The following is a 20,118-nucleotide window of genomic DNA, read 5'->3' on the forward strand; positions in this document are numbered from 1 at the left end:
TGTTTTTCCAATTTGCATTTGCCGGTTTTGTGTTTTGGTTACAGCACTCGCACATTTTCCGGTTCATGCTTTGCCCATTTGAATTTTAAATGATTATTGATTTTTCTGTTTTGTGCCCGTTTTTATCTGCCTCTTTTTTGTCTCTCAGAGTTTTGGGCTGAATTGCGCTTATCGATGGCCTATTCTGTGGCCTTGCGAACAGGCTCGACTGGCTGGGCGCCAGGCCAGACCAGGCCAAATATTGAAATTCAGGGGCAAACAAACTTGTTAATTACCCAAAGTGCACAAAGTTCGCAATCTGTGTGTAAGGCACAAACAAACAGTGCCCAGTGCTCAGCCATTTAGGAATAACATTCAGGTATAAACATCAACAGGCCATCAATGAGCTCGCCCAGCTGTTGCCACAAATTCTTTGCGAGTAAACACAGAGAGCTAAGAACTTGGCTATCCAGCGGTTGGCTAACGATTAGCTCAATTAATTCATGTGGCTTTACAACAATTTAAAAACGATTTAGCTACTTCACAGTCTGATTTGGCGAGCCAAGAGTGCCTGACAGCCTAGCGGATGATAAACACTTTAATTTTTAGCATAAAGCAGACTAAGAGTTACCCTGTGAAAAGGTATTTATTTGTTATTAAAAGAAATTGATAAAGCTGGAAATTTATCTCTATTACAAATAAGCAGATCTAAGCAAATTTATGCTTAAAGAATTCTTTAAAAATACCTAATATAAATATATATATACATACATAAACAAACATGTCTATCAAAGCAATTCAAATTGGCATTGCTGCAGATAGCGATTGAGAATTTGAAATGTGGTTTAGCCAGCTGTGGTTCTATTTTAAGAATGCCATCGTGCACCACTTACATATTTGCCTAAACAGATTCAGCGATTCATCGTAAATCCAGCCAAACGCACCTGGCCATAATCGAAAATGTTTATTTAACAAATAAATTGGCCGAATTGCGCAGCGTTGAGATGATAGCAAAACAATGCCGCACCACCTGCCCCAGCACCACACCTGCACCAGCGCCCGCAAATAGTTTACGGGTGGCGGCCATTTATATATTCGTGAAATTAAAAGAAAATTGCTTTGGTTTATTTATGATCCCCAACTGCAGCCAGGTACAAAATATTTCGCCCACCAACAATGCCAACAATGTAAAATCTGTGCAAATACTCGGAATATTTCGGTGAAATGGAACAGAACGTAAACCGAAATATTCAAATAAAACTGCCTGGATATGCAACACAAAATATTGCACTAATAACATACAAATTTCGATAGGAAAGATTTTTGTAAAAGGGAAAAGCTTTGCAGTGGAATTTTACTAAAGTATTTTGAGACTTGCACTAACTGTGTTTCACGGCAGAATTTCCTTGAATTAGGTCTAATGCGGCGATATTGCGTGTTGGAATTTTCATTGGGTGCTGCTCATTAAAATCCGCTCAGCGGGCAGCAGCAGGCTGGAGTCTCGGGTGCCGGGTCTCGGGTCTCTCGACTTTTACTCGAAAACAATTTGCCATGCTTTCGAATATTCGAAGAGCCAAGGAAAATAGTTGCAGCTCATTAAAGTCGCATTAGCGCGGGAATCGAACAATCGTATCGAGTACTCACTGTACTCGCTGTACTCGATACCTGATTAACGCTGCAGCTTAAGACGCTCGTAATGAGACAGAGACGACTTTTACTTTCCCTTAATGTGCCGCGATTTTCGACAGCAGGAGAAAAAGTTCAGCTAGTTTTTGGTGTTTTTAGTTTTTCTGGTATTTAATGCTTCACGCTTAAGTGCTCTCATCAATGGACTAATTCTTCATTTGAAGTCCAAAGTCTTTGATGCGGGCTGACATTGATAAATGAGCCGATCGGCTCTACTGTAGGTGCTGTCTGTCCTAACTAACTAACTGACTAACTAACTTAACAATGCATAACTGTGAACTGTGCTGTTGTTAACTGGGCTCGAAAGTTCGTCGACTGCTGCTGCGCTTCATGTAAATTTTCTGCTCAATTAACTTGTCAACATTTTGACAAACATTTGCGCTCATTAGAGACTTTGCCCAGAATTATTAATACTTGGCTGCTGCACAGCCTTTGCCCCACCCGCCCAAGCAAGTCAAGTAGTGGGCAGGCAATTTGTGGATGATTTGCATAAACTGCCTCTCTACAAGCCAGTTGTGATTTGTGCCTTCTTTTGGCTGAGCTGCTTTGGCCACTTCCCCCAGTGAGCAGCAAAAGAATTCCTCCGTCTGTCCAGCGGACATGATGTGAATTATTTCATTTGTTTGCCTCTTGATGCGCTGTGCAGTTCAATGAAGCGCATCGGCATGAGGGGCGGGCGAGTGCTGGCGAGGGGGCGTTCTCCGTTCTGCTAATCACAATTGAGATAAAGGTTTCAGTTTAATTGAGTGCAACTCTGGCTCACAACATAATTGTTCAATTGAAATGATTGAGAAGCTGCTGCCCGATAAACATGCTGCAATTAGTGTGGCAGTTCTCAATTGATTGGACTCGAGCGCTGGCAGCGCGCGGAAATAAGCGTACAGCTATTGTCAAGCTGCTCTTGCCCGCTTATCACTCAGCTGCAGCTGCCAACCTGGCCTAAGCGCCGATCAGCGGGCCTCAGCCGTGCTACGTGCTTGGCCATGCATTTGTATGCATGCAACTATGTGGCTCATGCACCACGCAAACAAATCGCATACGGCATTTATGGGGCGCTAAATATGCTCTGATATGCCACACTGCCGTATCAATCGAAATTCACTTGAAATGCTAGATAGGCTCTGCAAATCATATCATGTGCGAAAGTTTTCAATTTCTCGCTGAAGATAGTCTATATGCATATATGCTCTTGATAGTTGACAATCATGGAGTTCTTTTTGTACATTTCGTCACGGACTTATAGTTTATATAGCATATTCTTGATCAGTTTTAAGACATATCTGCCTGTCTGGCTATCTTTTGTAGCTCAAAGTCTTCTCAATTGAACTCGACTGGATTGCAGCTCTATATCAATTATGGAGTCAGTTATGTTATAATCATAAAGCTGATTATACATCTGAAATGCTATTATAACTGATTCCATATCTTATATTCATATAACTGATTCCATATGTTATATGCCATAATCTCATCCAATCTTGAAATATTTTATAATATATTAAAAGTAAAATACCATTCATTAAAAGATTAATTCTTTTCTTTCAGCTCTTCATTTCTTTTGTTTCTTTAATTTTGCCTTGCTTCAAATGATTTGCAATAGTTTCTAATTATATTTAATATAAACCCAATATTTATTTAGTATTTTCTATTTTCTATTTTGTATTTTATATTTTATATTTTATATTTTATATTTTATATTTTATGTTTTATATTTTCTATTTTATATTTTCTATTTTATATTTTATATTTTATATTTTAAATTTTATATTTTATGTTTTATATTTTATATTTTATATTTTATACTTTATATTTTATATTTTATATTTTATATTTTATATTTTATATTTTATATTTTATATTTTATATTTATGTTTATATTTATTTATTTATATATTATATTTTATATTTTATATTTTATATTTTATATATTATATTTTGTATTTTATATTTTATATTTTATATTTTATAATTTATATTTTATATTTTATAATTTATATATCATATTTTATATTTTATTTTTTTATATTTTATGTTTTATATTTTATATTTTATATTTTATAATTTATATTTCATATTTTATATTTTATATTTTGAACTTCATTTTATATTTTAAATTTTACATATTAGATCAAATATTTTATTTGCCCTTCTATGCTACATATAATTGCATATAGTAGTCTTTGGCAAGCTGCTTGGCAGCATCCGTGGACACTTGCTCTATCGCAGCTTGATTCACTTATCTGACACGCTCAGCTGCCATTTATTTCGATAAGTTATTTATTCACACCAGTAGATGCTTGTTATTCCACAATATTTTTTTCTATTTTGCATTTGCATTTCCATCCAAGGATACATTTCATGCACTCGCCGTCTGCAGATGCTTGAAATGTGCCACTGCCAGTGCCACTGAAACCACCACACCCAACAGCAACAGCAACAACAACAACAACGTGCCAAGATAGCAGATATTTGTCTTCGGCTTTGGGCCCAGCCAAGATACAAGTAAGAGTTGCTGTTAGTTGTGCCATCTTATGCAATTCATCGCATACATTTTCCATCACTTGGCATGCAAAATGCACGACGCCATCGACCGAGTGCCCCTGCCAGCCCCTGCCTCTGGCTCAGCCTGCTATCTGCTCTCCTACTCGCCTCGCTGGCTCTTTGTCTCTCTGTCTGTCTCACGTTGCACTGGCATGCAATTGCAATTGAGTTGCAGTTGCATCTTTCGGGCCTATAAATAACCACGTCAAGCAGTTAACACCATTAACCGCATATTAATTGGCCGAAATGGGCACCGCGAAATAATGCCAGCAGGATTAGGCGCCACGACAAAGTCCGATCCGAAGTCGCGACATTTGGCTGACATTTGTATAAATTCCGTAGAAGGCGTCGCATTGCCACATGTGTAAAGCCTTAAATGGCACTTGGCGTCTGCATGTCGCATAGAAACGCACACACACACACACACACACACACATCTATATACTTTTAATATATGAACATATTTATCCTCCATCCATTGCCATGCAAATGTCACTCAGAGCTGTGGGCGGGCGGGGGACTCTCGCTGTTGCGTGGGTGCGGAACGGCGGCAATTGCGGCGATAATTGAACATTTGAGGCACGCGAAAATTGCCAGACCCTCCTCGGCCCCTCCGCTATCGAGTGCCCTCACTCCACAGCGAGGGCTCTTAGTGCACTAATAAATATCAATTGTATGTGCCACAAAAACGACATCAAGAACTTCAACAACAACAAAGTTGTGTGTTGCCTTGTCTTTGCATTTCCCGTACCAATCTCCCTCAACACACAGACACACACATACGCATATGCAAAATGCATAAATAAAGTGCAATTATCATAAATAATTTCCAGCTTTTAGCTGCAATCTAGAGAGCAACAGTCAGCAGCTTGCAGCATGCAACATGCAACATGCAGATTCAACAGCTGCAAAGCAGCTAAGTCAACAGCGCGAATTTCTGTGATTATTAGAAAACCAAATTTGGCAAATCCAATGTGGACAGGCGTCCATATGCGATGCTCTTGGTAAACAAGTGAAATTTGGGTTTACGCCAGCGAAAAAACGGATTGGGTAAACAAATTTAATTTGTTAGGCATTAAAGAGATTTGGTAATAGAGCAGAGTTAGCTTGCAAGAGTAAACTATTCTAATTGATAATGTTATTACTATTATCATTATCTCTTATACATTTATATGATCTTGATTATGCTGTTGCATCTTTACTCTCTAACGACTTTAAGTTAACTTTTAGTTAAACCAACTGCAGCTCAAGTAAGTTCTACTGGACTTTGGATTTCTAGAGCACATTTAATCATATGCATACATACATACTTCAAGTCCCTTTGGCGCATTTTAACTTCTTACGCAATTGAATGTAAGCAAATTCCCTAGAATTCATGTGGATGACATCATGTTGCAGCTGTTTTCAAGCGAACCAAATCCATGTTTCGCATACAGTTTTTGCAGACAAAGAAGCGACGAAGCGACCAATAGCCGAAAAGCAAACGAGCCCACGAAATGCACACAACAAGCTTGAAGTGGCTCAAAGAAACAGAGGGGGGGAGATAGTGAGTGAGAGAGGGCGAGAGCGAGAGAGAGAAAGAGACAGCAAAGCCCGCACATGGTTGGTGTTTGTTTACACTTCTTATGATATTTGCAGACATTTATGTTTATATATGTACGTATATTAATATTTTATTTTATTAAAATTATTATTTTTTATTTTTTTTTATTTTTTTTTTTTATGATAATGTAAAGATATAAATTCATATTTCAGTAATGCTTATGCTCAATAATAATTATTTTAAAAAATTTAAAGAAAGCAAAGTCAAAAAAAATTAAATAAAAAATGAAAACGAATCAATGAAGAATTTAAAATAAATATATAGAAGGTGCGCAATAAAATATTTTTTAAATTAAAAATACCTTAAAAAACAACTTATATAATCAAGAGGTAAATATGGAACCTACATATATACAACATTATTTCCATAAATGTATGTATGTATGTATACAATAAGTCAAGAGGCACAAGAGTTAGGGGAACAGCTTACATGTGTTATACATACTTATATATTGTTTATACAAATGTACATATGTAAATATGATTAAAGCCGTCTCATTGTACGAGAATAAGGCATATTTTTATTTAAATGTGCATATATTTATGTATATAAAATACAAATGAAAACAGCTGCAGCTGTCGAATAAGGTGATGCACTTCATTCTGTCTCCACTTGACATCAGCCGACTCTAGCTACTCAAAGAAATATTTTACATATAGTACAAAATCTTTCGCAAAGCCATTTTAAAGCCAATCAAAAGTATTTAACTTCTGCCAAACATTTCAATAGAAGATTCATCAAGAAATCAAAATATTTGTGTTTCAATTGACATTTGTGCCCTCAATAAAGCATTCCAATTGGAAAGCTGAGTTCGCTGAGTTTGTCAAAAAATTGCTTAATTTATGTACATATGTATATACATATGTATATATATACAAGACTGGTTCTAGAATGTGTGAGCTACTGCGCTTAATTGCGCTCAATGTGGCGCTTATCGGCCCAGCCGAGCATTCGAAGTGGGTCAAAGTTGCTGTGGGGTTCAAATCCCTACCGCAACCCATAAATTTGTGAAGCTGCGAAGCACATGTGTCTGCCCCATCAATAAATATGGGCTCTAGCTGAATTCGAAAACGGCCTCATCATCATCGCAGCTCGCCATTAAATGCCAGACGCAGCTCCAGTGTGAATTTGCAGCAGCCTTCTGTGGCATTAATTATGTGCCTTGTGGCACTTTTCAACGCCATCATGAATACTGGGCGGCATCGTAAACAAAAAACCGAAAGAGAGGGCAAGAAAAAAAAAACGAGATCGGAACGACAATTGTTTTCATTCGACTGTTAGATAAAAGCGACAAATTTATGTTCCCGACTTGGCTTCACACGATGTGTTTTATGTTGTGCGTGTTATTATTATGTACAACAAATGAATATTAGAGAGAGAGAGAGAGAGTGAGAGGGGGAGAGAGAGGCCCCTCAATATGCCATGAGATTTATGGGTCTCTCTAGGGGGGGTTAATAATAACAAAAATGAAAGTAAGGCAAGGTAAAAAGTAAAAAGTGTAAACGTACTTTGAGCGTGTCGGTAATAAGAATTTGAGCTACAACTGAGACTGAACTCGTCTGCAAAATACAAAAAAATAATCAAAAAGAAAACAATAAGAAACAATAAGAAACAAGAATTGTGACTGAAACATATGGCTAATTAAAAACAAATGCATGAATGTATTTTAAGATAATGCAAGCCGCAGCTGACAATTGAATTTACATTGAATTTTATTCATGATTATTCATGCCAGCAGCACTTTGAGCTTGGGACATTCACAGTGAAATTGTGAGTGAAGATTCCAGACTCCATGGAAGACCTTGAGCTGGCGCCTTGCCAACTAGATTGAGATTGAGATTGACATTGAGATTGAGTCATCCCGTCCTAATTAACCGAATGACAACAAAGACCTTCAGGATTGCTGCGCCCACACCTCATATGAGAGATCGTCCTCGGCTGAGACAAGGCTGGAATGTGCACACAATGAGATAACTCAGCAGCAGAAGCAGAAGCAGCAGCAGCTGCTGCTTTAACAATGACTAAGAACTGTGAGAGATAAAGAATCACACACACACACACATATGCAACCACTGAGATATGCAGATGATGATGAAGATGTGCGACAATGTAAACCCAGTTGAGATGCGCACACAAGTGAGAATGAGCACATGACAGTATGTATAAAAGACGCTGGGCACTGGAGTTGCTCGTGTCCCAGCTGAAGCTCTGAAACATATGACAAACATAAGGCACCACACTGGAGAGAGTGAGAGGGAGACTCTCAGTGAGACTGCTACTCTGTCTCTCTGTCTGGGTTTCTCAATCTCAGTCGGCACTGCTGCTGACAGGGCAACAGGCAAATACAGCGACAACTTTAGCAAATACACTGCAAGCGAGTCCTGTGCGACGAGGGGAGCTTCGGTGCTCCCCTTTGTGCCAGAGATTCAATAAAATGCAAAGAAAATAATAATAATAATAATAAACGACCTTCGCTGGTCGGCAGCCGTGGAGCGATTCGTCTCCGGGCGTGTGGTGCGTGGGATATGAAAAGTGTGGTCGTACCCAGTTACAGGAAGGGTGTCCACAAAGCGAAGACATGAAATGTGAGCTACCTGTTTATATACTCAGCATTACTTGAATCAAAATATACACGGGAATATATATATATATACATGTATATATCTGTATTATCTGACTTATCGCGTCTGCCATGCAGCAAAGAATGTCGCGTAAGCCACATGTAAATTGCATTATCATGCCGTTTGTAAACTGAAGTCAACTTGTCGATAAGAAACAATTCTCGACAAGATCTAAGTGTATTATTTAAGCCAAAGCGCTCTTCGGTATTAGCCATCAACAACAACCATAATAAGCCAAGTCGATCTGCATTTCAAGACAAGTTCACTTAGCGTTTCCCATACGAAATAATTTTGCTGGTGTAAGCAGCTTGTTTTTTTTCATTTTTTATACAATATTAACTTGCAATCAACGTAAATAAATATTGTATTTTTTTTTTCGTTGTTAAGCTGTCTCGATTTTATTTTTAAAATGACAAAAACAAAACGAGAAACTGAATTAATTTCAGCGCATGCAGCAAAAATTTGGACTTAACGCCGTTGCAATACATTTTCCCAACCACACAACAACAATAACAACAACAACAACAACATCATCATAAATATAGGTGAGTAAATTGTGTCTAGATTCTAGATAAAAGATCGAATGCGCGCACAGCTTTAACGAAATTCACCGCGCATGAAATGCAAATAAAAAACAGGAAAACTCTTCTCTGCCTATTATTATTTTGTTTTTCCTTTGTCGTCTTGTAAAAAAAAAAAAAGGGGCGCACAATTTAAAACGTGACTGTTACAAAGAATTTCATTTCTTTTATCACACAAATTTCTGCCATGCTGCCGACGCGTCGCCGACGTTGACAAAAATTATTGTTATAAATGCGACCTTGTTACTCTTGTTACTTTCGTTTGTCGCACAACAGTGTTTTATTTAATTTAATTTATTTTATTTCATTTTTTTTATTTATTTTTATTTTTAGCATTTTTGGGACTGCTTTCGGGTTTTGTATTTCACTTCTTGGGAAGCAACGCTCCACGCTGCATGCTTTGAGAACACGACACTGAGCACACAAATCACTTTGTTTTTATTGCTTTGCTTTGGTTACTTATTGCGTGGGCTCCCTGCTGCACTTTTTCTTTAATTTTTTTATTTTTATATTTTTACAATTTGCATGTATCTCGCGCTTTGCAAAATGTATCTTTCGTTTGGCAAATGCCGGCTGATCGCGTTCTGCGCGCGCCGCTTCTACAAAAAACGCAACCAACTTACGCGCCGACGTTTCGTTAACTGACCCAACAACAACGCCGGCCGCATGCGTTAAGTGAACGGCCGTCAGCGTCGCTGACAGCGCCAACGTAAACGTCGACGTCGACGTCGCTGTTGTTGCTGTTGCTGTCACTGCAGCCACTTTGCGCTCAAACTTCACTAGCGTAACGAAACTTGTTCTCCCCGATTCACACACTCACACTCTCATCATACTCGCTCTCGCAGGCACTCAGCCCAGCAACAGCAGCAACAACAACAACACGCTCTCACTCTCTCACGCTCTCACAAGAACTTGTTGCTCACTATTTGAGTTTCGCTTGTGTGTGTGTCTGTGTGTGTGTATGTAAATAAATATACATGTGTTTGCATAGATTTGTGTATTGTTTCTTTTTCGGCTGGTCCACTTTGTTTTGTTGTTTCTCTCTCACTCTCTCGCTCCCTCTCGGCTTCTGGGCTCATTAAGTGGCGTGTTGAGTGCTTATCTGCCGGCCAATTGAGTGGGGCTCTTGAGTGTTGTTGCACTCGTAACATTTCAATGAGTTTTGCGATTCGCCTGGTTTATTGCCACAAATTTCTTGTTTTTTGTTTTTGTTTTTCTTTTTGTTTTTGCTTTGCTTTTGTTGTTGTATTGATACATTTATAAATGCATTTGAATGGCTCGTTTGACGCTCCGCTTTATGTTTCCCGCATTTCGTTTGCTTTATTCGATTTTTATGGCATTTTACACGCGCGCCTTTTTCAGCTCTCAATATTTTTGGAGCTTATGATTCACGGACGGGTTGTGCATCATAATGGAGCACTGAAGGATTTATTGGATACATTTATGTGTATAAACAAGCTGGCATGACCTTGAAGCTGCGTTGCTTGGGGCTTAAAGTGAATCGAGTAGAATGAGTGTATATGTATGTATGTATAGAGTATAGTATATAGTCTATGTCTTTCCAATTTCTTTAAATGACATATCATTAATTGAAACCTTCTCATGTCTCTTCATGGAGAGGCTTTGTCAACTCGCAGCATGCGATTCTCATTTGAAAACTCATTTGATATTTGATTATTTTCAAGTCCGAATATTGTACTAGGGTCTTTTCTGTTTGCCATCGAAGCAAGTTTATGACAGGAACATATGTATATTCGGAATTTTCATGATTTCATGAACTGACAACAGAGACCACACTCGAGCGAGTCTGTTCACCTGATGACCGGCATATATCAAAGGCACATGCAGCCTTATCACCAGTCAATAATATATCTATATATGTATATCTATAAATATTGCAGATAAAGACGAATATGCCAATGTCTTTTGCCGGGCAACAACTGAATCTCGGCGAGCTCTGAATGAATTTGATATTAAATGGCAAATAAGCGAGTATGTGGAAAGCATTTGCAGCTTGTTGCTTGCCACACAGCCGTCGGTTATGGCAGAGTGTGAAAAATGCTCGCAACGAGTTATGATCAGCTCGAGAAGAATTTTTTCTTGAATTTCAGCTGTGGATTTGTCCACACTTGTGCCGCCAGCAAAGGACGTGGCAAAAAAATTTATTAACTGCAGACGCGACAGCGCGGACGAATCGGCTCTGGACGGACTCAAGTGGAAACTCCATGCAAGACAAGTCTGCTGCTCTTCTCTTTCTATTTCTTGTATTTCCCATTCATTTTTTCTATTTTCAAGTGTCGCTGGAAAATCTATTTCGAGCGCATAATTTTTCACACTGCCACCTCTCGGGGCAGTCGTTTTCCCATTCTCTCTCTCTCTCTCTCTCTCTCTCTCTCAGTCTCTCTGTTTCTCTATGTGCATATTTCTCATCACAAAAGTCGATTTGTCGTCTGGCAGAAATATCTTTTGGCCTTTTTCTGCTGCTGCTGTTGTTGTTGTTGTTGTTGTTTTTGTGGCTGTCGGATTTCCTGCATTTGCAAATTGAATTGAAATCTCTGAGCTGCTCAGGCAGTGCATGCAGTGTGCCCTTACATTCCAATTAAGTTGCATTTATTTCGGAGTTTTCCTCTTCATTATTGACTTTAGTCTTAACTCATGAATAATGCAGCTGTTGTAATTTGGTTACGGCTAAAAATGCAAAGCACTTGTCATAATATTTATATTACGAGAAAACATAACAATTTAATGTTTGTTTTCGATAAATTCGTGAATACTATTTAAAATTATCGCGGCTTTAATAATTGTTGGCTAATACTCAACCGTTTCATATATACATATATATGTATATCTATAAATTTAGTCATATCTAAAGTTAGTTTCTTTAGCTTTACTTTAGTCATTTAAATTTATTTTATTTTTAGGTTTTTCTTTCAGCTATTTGATAAATTCTAGTCTAATCTAAAAAATATCTATAAATTTTCTTTCACATATTTTCATTTAAATGAGCAAAAATAGATATATTTATTATTATTATTTCTTTATTCCTTGTTTTCTATATATTGATATGTATTTTTATTAATCATCTAATAGCTCGCATATGTGCATTCAATATTTCATGTTTAAATGACGCAAAAAGCTCCATCAACTGTAGGCCCAAACCACAAAGCGGTTGAAGGGTTAAAACTGCAAACAAAATGGCGTCAGCAGGCGACAAAAACAATGCAAAAAAAAAAAAAACTGCAGAAAAACGGCAAATGAATTGGTTTGCGTGCAGGCAGCTGCACTCACATCCTGCGTATATATACATATATATATGTGTGTGTTTGTGTACATGTTTGTGCTTGTGGGCGATTGGCTGTGTGCACGTATTGTCAATATAACTGAACACGTTTGACAATTATGCACGGTTACATTTCATGGCATATTGGTGCAGTTTTGCAAATAAAAGTCTAGCAAATAACAATAACAAAACAAAAGGCTATCAAAAAGTCAACGAGAACGTGTGTGTGTGTGTGTGTGTGTGTGTGTGCTGTATATTGATAGTGGCAGGCAGCGAGCGCTGCGCACCTAGAGCCAAGCCACAATCATAGCCAAAGTAATCAGCGAATGTGTAGAAAGAGCAAGAGGCAGAGCTAGAGCCAGAGCCAGAGCCAAGTCAGACCCAGAGCTAAAGCCAATGCTAAAGCCAAAGCCAAAGCCAAAGCCGAGCCATTTCAGCGTGACAATCAATTGATTTCCCATGCGGGAAGCAGGAAAAAATAATATTTTTTCTCCTTCTACTTTTTCTATATTTTCATTTTTTTTTTTTTTTTTTTTTTTTTGTGAGCGTTTTTAAGCTCGCCTTTAACCACTGCAGCACTTTTGGCATTCCTGTCAGGCTAGCTGCAATTGCTGATCAATAAATCATTCGCAGTTCGCCATTCGCTGCTTATTTAAAAGGGCCAACCGAAAGGGTTCAAATGAAAAGGAATTGCAAATAATGTCGACTGCTTTTTTTCATCGACAATTCCATTTGATTGATTATATTTTGTAATTTTTTGCAATTTGTCCATTTAATTGGCGCTTTAAACTCTATATTAAAGTGCGGAAAATGTTGCAATACCACAATACAATTTTTTATGGTTTGTGTCCCATCTAAACATAAAAGCATTGCATACTTTTGGGAGTGCATTAAAATGAGATGCCAAAACAAAGAGTATCTCATTTTGGAATGTTTTCAATTCAAATTTAACCAACTGCCATAAATCACAGCGTACTCGCAGCTCGCATGGCGTATGAGTGATTTATTAAACGATTTTCAAAAAATTCCATTTAAATTGATTTCATTGTTGTCTGGACTGCATAATAAACTAAACTAGCCGCTGCTGCTGCGCTACTGCCTCTGCCTCTGCTGCAGCCAGAGCAGAAGAAGGAGCCGCAAGGACCTGGCTGGGCAAGGACAACGATGTGAACGAAGTTGAACATGGTCAGGGACCAGCAGCAGCTGCCGCAGCGACCAGCAAGCAGCGGTCATAAGCGGTTAAATGAGTTGCCTGTGTGTGTGTGTGTGTGCATCTGTATGTAAGTGTGTGTGTGTGTGTGTGTGTGCCAATATCGACCACATGTGGTTAAATTATGGCCAGCAGAAGTGTTCACAATGTCAGCAGCCCTAGGGATGCCGTTAGCTGACCGCTGCCCTCTGGCCCATATGGCTTCGACTGTTGGCCAGTGCAATGTGTTTTCGACACATTTATTTTACAATTCTTACAGCTTTACAGGAAATCAATAAAGCATATTTCAAAGCGCCAAGCAATTGCGCTCAGCTCTGGGCTGCCACTGACGCATGGCTGTGGCCATTCGCCACTACCCTTCACACATTTTGCTACCCCTAAACCAACCCTAATCAAGTTGCAATTCCAGATCGGGCAGCCCAAGTGGGTCAACTCAGATCCCACTCTGCCCCATAATGAGCATTCATTGGGCCACTCAGTCAGCGGCTTTTAGAGGACTCCTTGGGCCCATTGATCAGGCATTGCTGTGGTCAGGCTTCAGTTTGGTGTCAGCAACGGGCTGCTGACTACGACAACTCGGCCAATTACGCAGAGGGCCAGCAGGGCAGCTCTAATTGGAGTCGGCTTCATGCGAGCGGAACGGCATTCGATAGCACATTGATTGAAGATGCGGCACGTGCACTGCCACACCACTGCACCAGTGGCAATTTTTGTGGTTTGGCGGCGGCAAGCCAGTTAACTCGAATGTCCATTAGCAGGCTAAACTGTCAAGGAGCGACCTCCCTTCGCCCACTGCAGTGCACTGGGTGGCTCTGGGTAATATTTACTCGAGTCAAAATTAATTATAAAACATGTTCTCTCTCTCTCTCTCTCTCTCTCTCGCTCTCTTTTTGTTGTTGTTGCAACATGAAGGGCTGTCACAAAAAGCTGCTGACTTCGCGCTGGGCGTTTGCTCAGCGCACTTTCAATTAAGCCTGTAGCTGGCGAAATCATTTTAATTTCATCAGCCACACGAAAAAGGTGTCAAAACGTAAGCCACGCTGCGGATGCGTGCCATTGACAAGCCAGCATTTTTGTATTTACACTCTTTTGCCTGTCCAACCCAGTGGACCCCACGGCGTATGCTTAACACATACGCAATGCCTGCATAAAAAGTATATAGAAAATGCTTGTTAATGAAAATGCAGTTTTCAATTAAATTTAACACGCCCACTGCTCGCACAAACTTTTATTCAATTAATAGAAATTCCTCAAGCTAGCTAGACCGCACACAGAGCTGCGGACAAGGGACAGCGGACAGCAGAGAGCGGACAATGGACGGACATTTTTGTGGTCAATTAACCGCAGCGCACGCTGCGGCTTAGATACTCTGCGCCAGCTCCTGGTCAGCAGAGATGTGGGCAAAGTTGGCTAGTTGGCTCTTTGGCTCGCTGGCCCCGTTTAGAACGGGACGTATGTAGCGTGTCCGGCCGTTGGGCGACTTCATTTAAGCAGAGTCAACCGCTCCATAAAGCGTTTATTTTAACACACTGAAAGTTTCATTTGCGCTCGTCGCTCCAATTTCGTGCTGGTTTCCTGGTAATTGTTTTAAGTTGCATTTATTTAAACTTTTTACGTTTCTCTCTACGAAAACGCACCCGCGCTCCGGGCACGGATAACTTTGCCAGCTTGTTGAGAAAGTTTTTAATGCTATTTCGCTTCGTTCTTTTTTTCGCTTTTTCGTTTTTTCGTTTTTTACTGTATGTTGTTAATTTTATTAAAGTTTGCCTTATCACTTTTTCGTCGACTGCAACCTGCACCGCCATGCACAAAGACCGCAAAGCACACAAAAAAAGGAAATGGTAAAATTAAAAAGAGGGAAGAAATTCACCTTTTGTTAAGTGATGCCAAAAGTATCGCAACTTGAGAGTTTCAGAACTGCTTCGCTTCGCTTTGCACTCAATAAATTATGGAATATGTGGGCAATATTCATCGTGTTTGATATATAGATACTATAAACTGCTAGCTACAAGAGCTTAAAAACAAAATATTTTCGTATAGTCTCAAATATTTTATACTCAAATTCGTAAAGAATTTTTTCTAAGCAAGCTGAACTACAAATTTATTTTTATTTTATTATATTTTTGTATATGATAATCTTCTTGGCTAACTTTAAAATTTGTTCTTTTAACATTTCAAATTTTAAATCTCATAAATAGGTCACTCAGCTGTCTTGCATTGGGACATTTATGTGCACAAATACACTCGCATTTGTCTAGTTGGACGCAGTAAAATATATAAAACAGCTCCCTGGTGGCACATCTGTGTATACATGAGAAGAGAAAGAGACACAGAGAGAGAGAGAGCGAGAGAGAGAGAAAGAGGGGCAGAGTGGAAAGAAGCGAGCTAAAGATATAGAATATATAATCTAGTAGGAATACAGAATGGCAGACAGAGACAACAACAACAACAACAACATTATAATAATAAACTGACAGCATGAGCTTTACATTGTTTTCATTTAGATTTGGATTTAGATAGATTGTGGCTGGCCTTAAATATGTGGCAACATTAGCATATGCCTCCGTGTTGCACTCCAAGCACAAGAAACGGGGCGGTATATGAGCGAGTGAGCAGGGCGCGTTAAACCCTTAACGGTTGACATCTTAAGCCCACTTGCCTTGACTCTCCATCCCCTCTCTCACTCTGTCTCTCTCTCTTTGCCACTCTGTCTCTGTCTACGACTCTTGACTTGCCATTCAACTCTCATATTTATGCGCACTTTGTGGCAAATATTTTTCTATGCCTCCTCCGCTCTTGTTGTTTCTATTTTCAACCCACACACACACACACACACACACTCATATACTTATATATTGCTTCGTATTGATTTTCGCTGGAGCTCCACTCGGGTGCCCAAAAGTATGCTATACAACTCGCATACAGCATACAGCATACATCATATACAATATGTGCATTTTATGCGCTTTGATATTTTATACAACCGCCCACTCAACGAGTTATATACACACACACATACACACACACACACACACACACACATGTACACATGTACAGCACATGGCTATCCATTGTTTGCACACTCTGTGACATTTTTATGCGGCCAAACTTTGTTGCATCAAATTTACGGTGCGTATGAGTAACGACAGCCGTTGCCAGCCGCCCCGTCACATTTGTGGCAAATATTTTGTTGTTATATTCATGTTGTTGCTGTTGTTCTGCAATCCAAACGATATGTGTCGTAAAAAACACACTTGCATTTATTAGCCATCAGCCAGAGCCCACCCAACCACAGCCACAAACCCCTCGAGCCCACAAACCCACAAACTGTCAAGCCAAAAAAAAAAAAACAACAAAAAAACCCCAAATTGTGCGGAGTAAAATAACAATGCGAAAGCAAAAGCCATTCAACACTTTCAAAAGTATTTGTTTTTTCTTTTTCGGTGTTTGTGGGTTGTTTTTCTCGGCTTCATGTGAGCATAAGAAAATGTAATTGAATAATATATTAAGGACTTGAGTGCGGCTGAGGGATGCAGCAGTCCACGGACAATTTAACCGAATAACTAATGAATGTTTATTTAAATTTTAAGAGTCGTTCAATGGGTATGCCCTGACTCAACTGCAGAAATTACAAATTCTAATTTTTTTTCTCCTCTTTTTGCCTCTTAATGATTCCATTCAAGAGCTCTCTCCGCTGGCACTGATTTGATTTCCTTCACAAAGTTTGAGCACCTTTTCGCATTGCAAAACATAATTGCACGCACACACACACAAAGAAAAAACCAAATTTCGTGGAGCTGGCGCTGCTCAGGCTAAAACAAATTGGATGCCATACAAATTACAGTAAAAGTCACGAGCGTTCGCACCGGGCCTCAATTGAAATGCTCATGAGATGCTTCAGCCGCGAGTCAGAACAAATTTATGAAAATGTAACACGCAGCGCGAAATGTGCGGGGGGGGGGGGGGGGGGTGGGTGGTAAACGGAGTTAGCATTATCGCTGGCTGACTTACCGTCATGTACTCGTCCAAACGATGCTTCCAATTGTCAGATCTATCGATTAGATTGTTCCACTGCTCCGAAAGTTTGCCCACCTCGCGCCGTATGCTGCGCGCCAGTTCCCGGCTCTGCTCCTCGGCGGACATGTAACGCGAGTCGGAGTCGTGGGCGGCTGCAAGGAGACAAAAGCCAAAAAATCAAAAAGTCGAAAAGTGTGTGAAAAAAAAAAGAGCCAAAAAAATTATAAAAAAATTGTCGGCAGACAAAAACAATTGCAAGTGCTATCATATTCGGATGGGGCCCGCCCCCGCCCGCCCACTCGACTGACAGCACGTAACTTTATGAATTAGAGATGATATTACGGTTCCAAGTGTTTACCGACAGCCATGATTATGCTGACGATGCCGAACGGCGCCCAACGTTGATTATGCTGATTGCGAGCGGTGATTAAATTTGCAATAAAATAATCTCAGCTCGGCTTTGGGCACATCGGGGCAGGAGATACGCTCATGGGACAGCTCAACTTTAACCCCCGGAGAGTTGGCTTTCAATCAAATTAGCAGTTTATGGTTCCGCTTGAAAGAGACTCGCAGAGCAGTCAGGCCTGGATAATGATGAGCACTCTCAATGGCTTATCATATATTTAAATTATCGCTTAGCCTACTTAATAGTGCCAGGTCAAAGGCAAGCAGTTTAAGCCATATCCTATACCAAATTGACAGGGAAAAACCAGAAAAGAAAACATAATGGAAATGTCATGAGACATGAGAGACAGGCTGACGTGCATGTGGCGGAAATGCAAGAGAGAGCGAGAGAGAGGGCGAGCGGAGTGAGAATGAGAGTGACAAGTGGCAGGCGAGGCTAGAAGAAAATCAATCCCCAGAGCTGAGAGAGAGAGAGACAAGGACAGCGGCTTCTGCGACTGAGCATCGATGAATGTCAGAGCCGTTGGCTAAATCTGAATTTAATTTAATGCACGAACGGAGCCGGAGAACAACTTTTATGGCCCAGCGCCGGCGGCACTGCTGACTGGATGGCCAGTCGTCATCTGCTAATATGATGCTAAGCAAATATCGGGCATGGAGAAATACTTTGAGGAAGCGCCCGCCAGCAGCGGAACTGTTGTAATATTCAAATTCAATTTGAGATTGAGTTTATCTCGCATAGATGTTTTCTGCTCTTTCCGCGCTTCACTGCCTGACGCCAGCGACAGCGACAGCCACAGCGCCAGGAGATTGTTGATGGAAATGGCAGATGCGTCTGAAGACGGACTTCTCTCGATGGAGATGAACGTCGGCAAAACTTTTCGCTTTGCCGTTGATTTCGTTTTCATTGCGACTTTTTTTTTCTTCTTCTTCACCATTTTTCCAAACAAATTCAATTTGGTCAAATGCAAAAGAGAAAGGAAACTTTAAATTTCAATTTGAATGCTGAGCTGCAACCAATGTAGGTTAAAAGCAAAAGTATTTTTAGCATTTCAATTAAAAGGGTCAAATAACAAGCAAAAAAAAAAAGGAGAGTAAAAACCTAAAAAAAAATAGAAAAATAAAACTGGGCTTGTGTAGGAGCTGTGAGGAATTCAACCTGTTTGCTGTCAAAGCAAAATAAAAGTGTAACAAAGAGATGAGCCGGGGTAAAACAAAAACTAAATTAATTAGTTTAGTAAGAGTCAAAGAGTGAACTTTAGATGAGATGTTGTCTCTATATGAAACACATTTGTCTTTCTAGTCTAAGTGTTACACCAATTTGGCCATCACTGTACAGCATAGACTGGGAAAGTTGGCTAAAATAATGTGAAAAACTAAATTAATTAGTCTAATGAGAATCAAAGCTTTGTAACGAGATGTTGTCTATACATTTATGAAAGACTTTTCTATTTATGATCTAAATGTCTCACTTATTTGGACATCACTGTATAAGCAGAACATAGATTGATATAAATGACATCATTTATACATATAAAATAATATGAAAAACTAATTGAATTAGTCTAATAAAAGTTCAAGGAATCTACTTAATATTGACTTTACTAATTCTAGCCAAGCTGTCTTATTTATTTGGTCATCACTGTATAGAAGAGAATAGCATGGCCCGAGTAAATTTAATGAGTTTAATAGGAGTTAAAGACTAAACTTAATAAAAAGATATTCTCTATATATGCCAGATTTTCTTTTTCTAGTCAAGCTGTCTCATTTATTTGGCCATCACTGTATAAACAGAACAAAATGTTGTCTAGAATGACATGAACAAGTCAATTAACTAGTCTAATAGCAAACAATGAGAAAACTTGAAGCACAGATATTTTACTCTGCATACAGTTTCACTTATCTAGTTATCACTGAAGTCTGATATAAAGTCTCCTATGATGATATGAATTTAAGCCTCAATTGGATTTGTCTGGAAATATCACGTGTCCTCTTCAGGTCTCTCGCTCTTGTATTCAATGCTGCTCGACTGCTCTAATAGGCTATATAAATATGTATTTTCTAATTGAAATTTGGCAAATATTTAATTGGGCTAAACAAATTAATGAGATTTTGGCTAAAGGGGAAGGATTTAATTTAATTTGAGCGCCAGTTTATGCTGCTTGTGCAGTGATACGGCCTGCCGATAGCCGCAG

At 39.3% G+C, this 20,118-nt stretch overlaps 1 protein-coding gene and 1 long non-coding RNA gene across 18 annotated transcripts in view; both read right to left on the bottom strand.

The window, feature by feature from the left end:
- Dys (Dystrophin) overlaps positions 1-20,118 on the bottom strand; it is a 163,089-nt gene that overhangs the window by 18,312 nt on the left and 124,659 nt on the right. For 12 of the 17 annotated variants that reach the window (XM_089265545.1, XM_089265593.1, XM_018111938.3 and 9 more), the window contains 2 exons: positions 17,513-17,670; positions 7,318-7,368 (listed from right to left, as the gene is read on the bottom strand). In XM_089265545.1, the coding sequence (XP_089121671.1) occupies positions 7,318-7,368; positions 17,513-17,670 (209 nt within the window). The remainder of the gene's footprint in view (positions 1-7,317; positions 7,369-17,512; positions 17,671-20,118) is intronic. The other 5 variants (XM_018111947.3, XM_089265584.1, XM_089265572.1 and 2 more) reach the window with 1 other exon arrangement.
- On the bottom strand, positions 1,751-5,242 carry LOC149092172 (uncharacterized). The gene is made up of 2 exons (XR_016197677.1): positions 4,355-5,242; positions 1,751-4,318 (listed from the first exon to the last, which is right to left on the bottom strand). It is a non-coding gene; the product is annotated as an uncharacterized LOC149092172 (long non-coding RNA).

The sequence above is a fragment of the Drosophila navojoa genome, chromosome 2, assembly GCF_054131105.1.
Source record: "Drosophila navojoa isolate 15081-1374.11 chromosome 2, UAZ_NAV_1.0, whole genome shotgun sequence".
Lineage (NCBI taxonomy): Eukaryota > Metazoa > Arthropoda > Insecta > Diptera > Drosophilidae > Drosophila > Drosophila navojoa.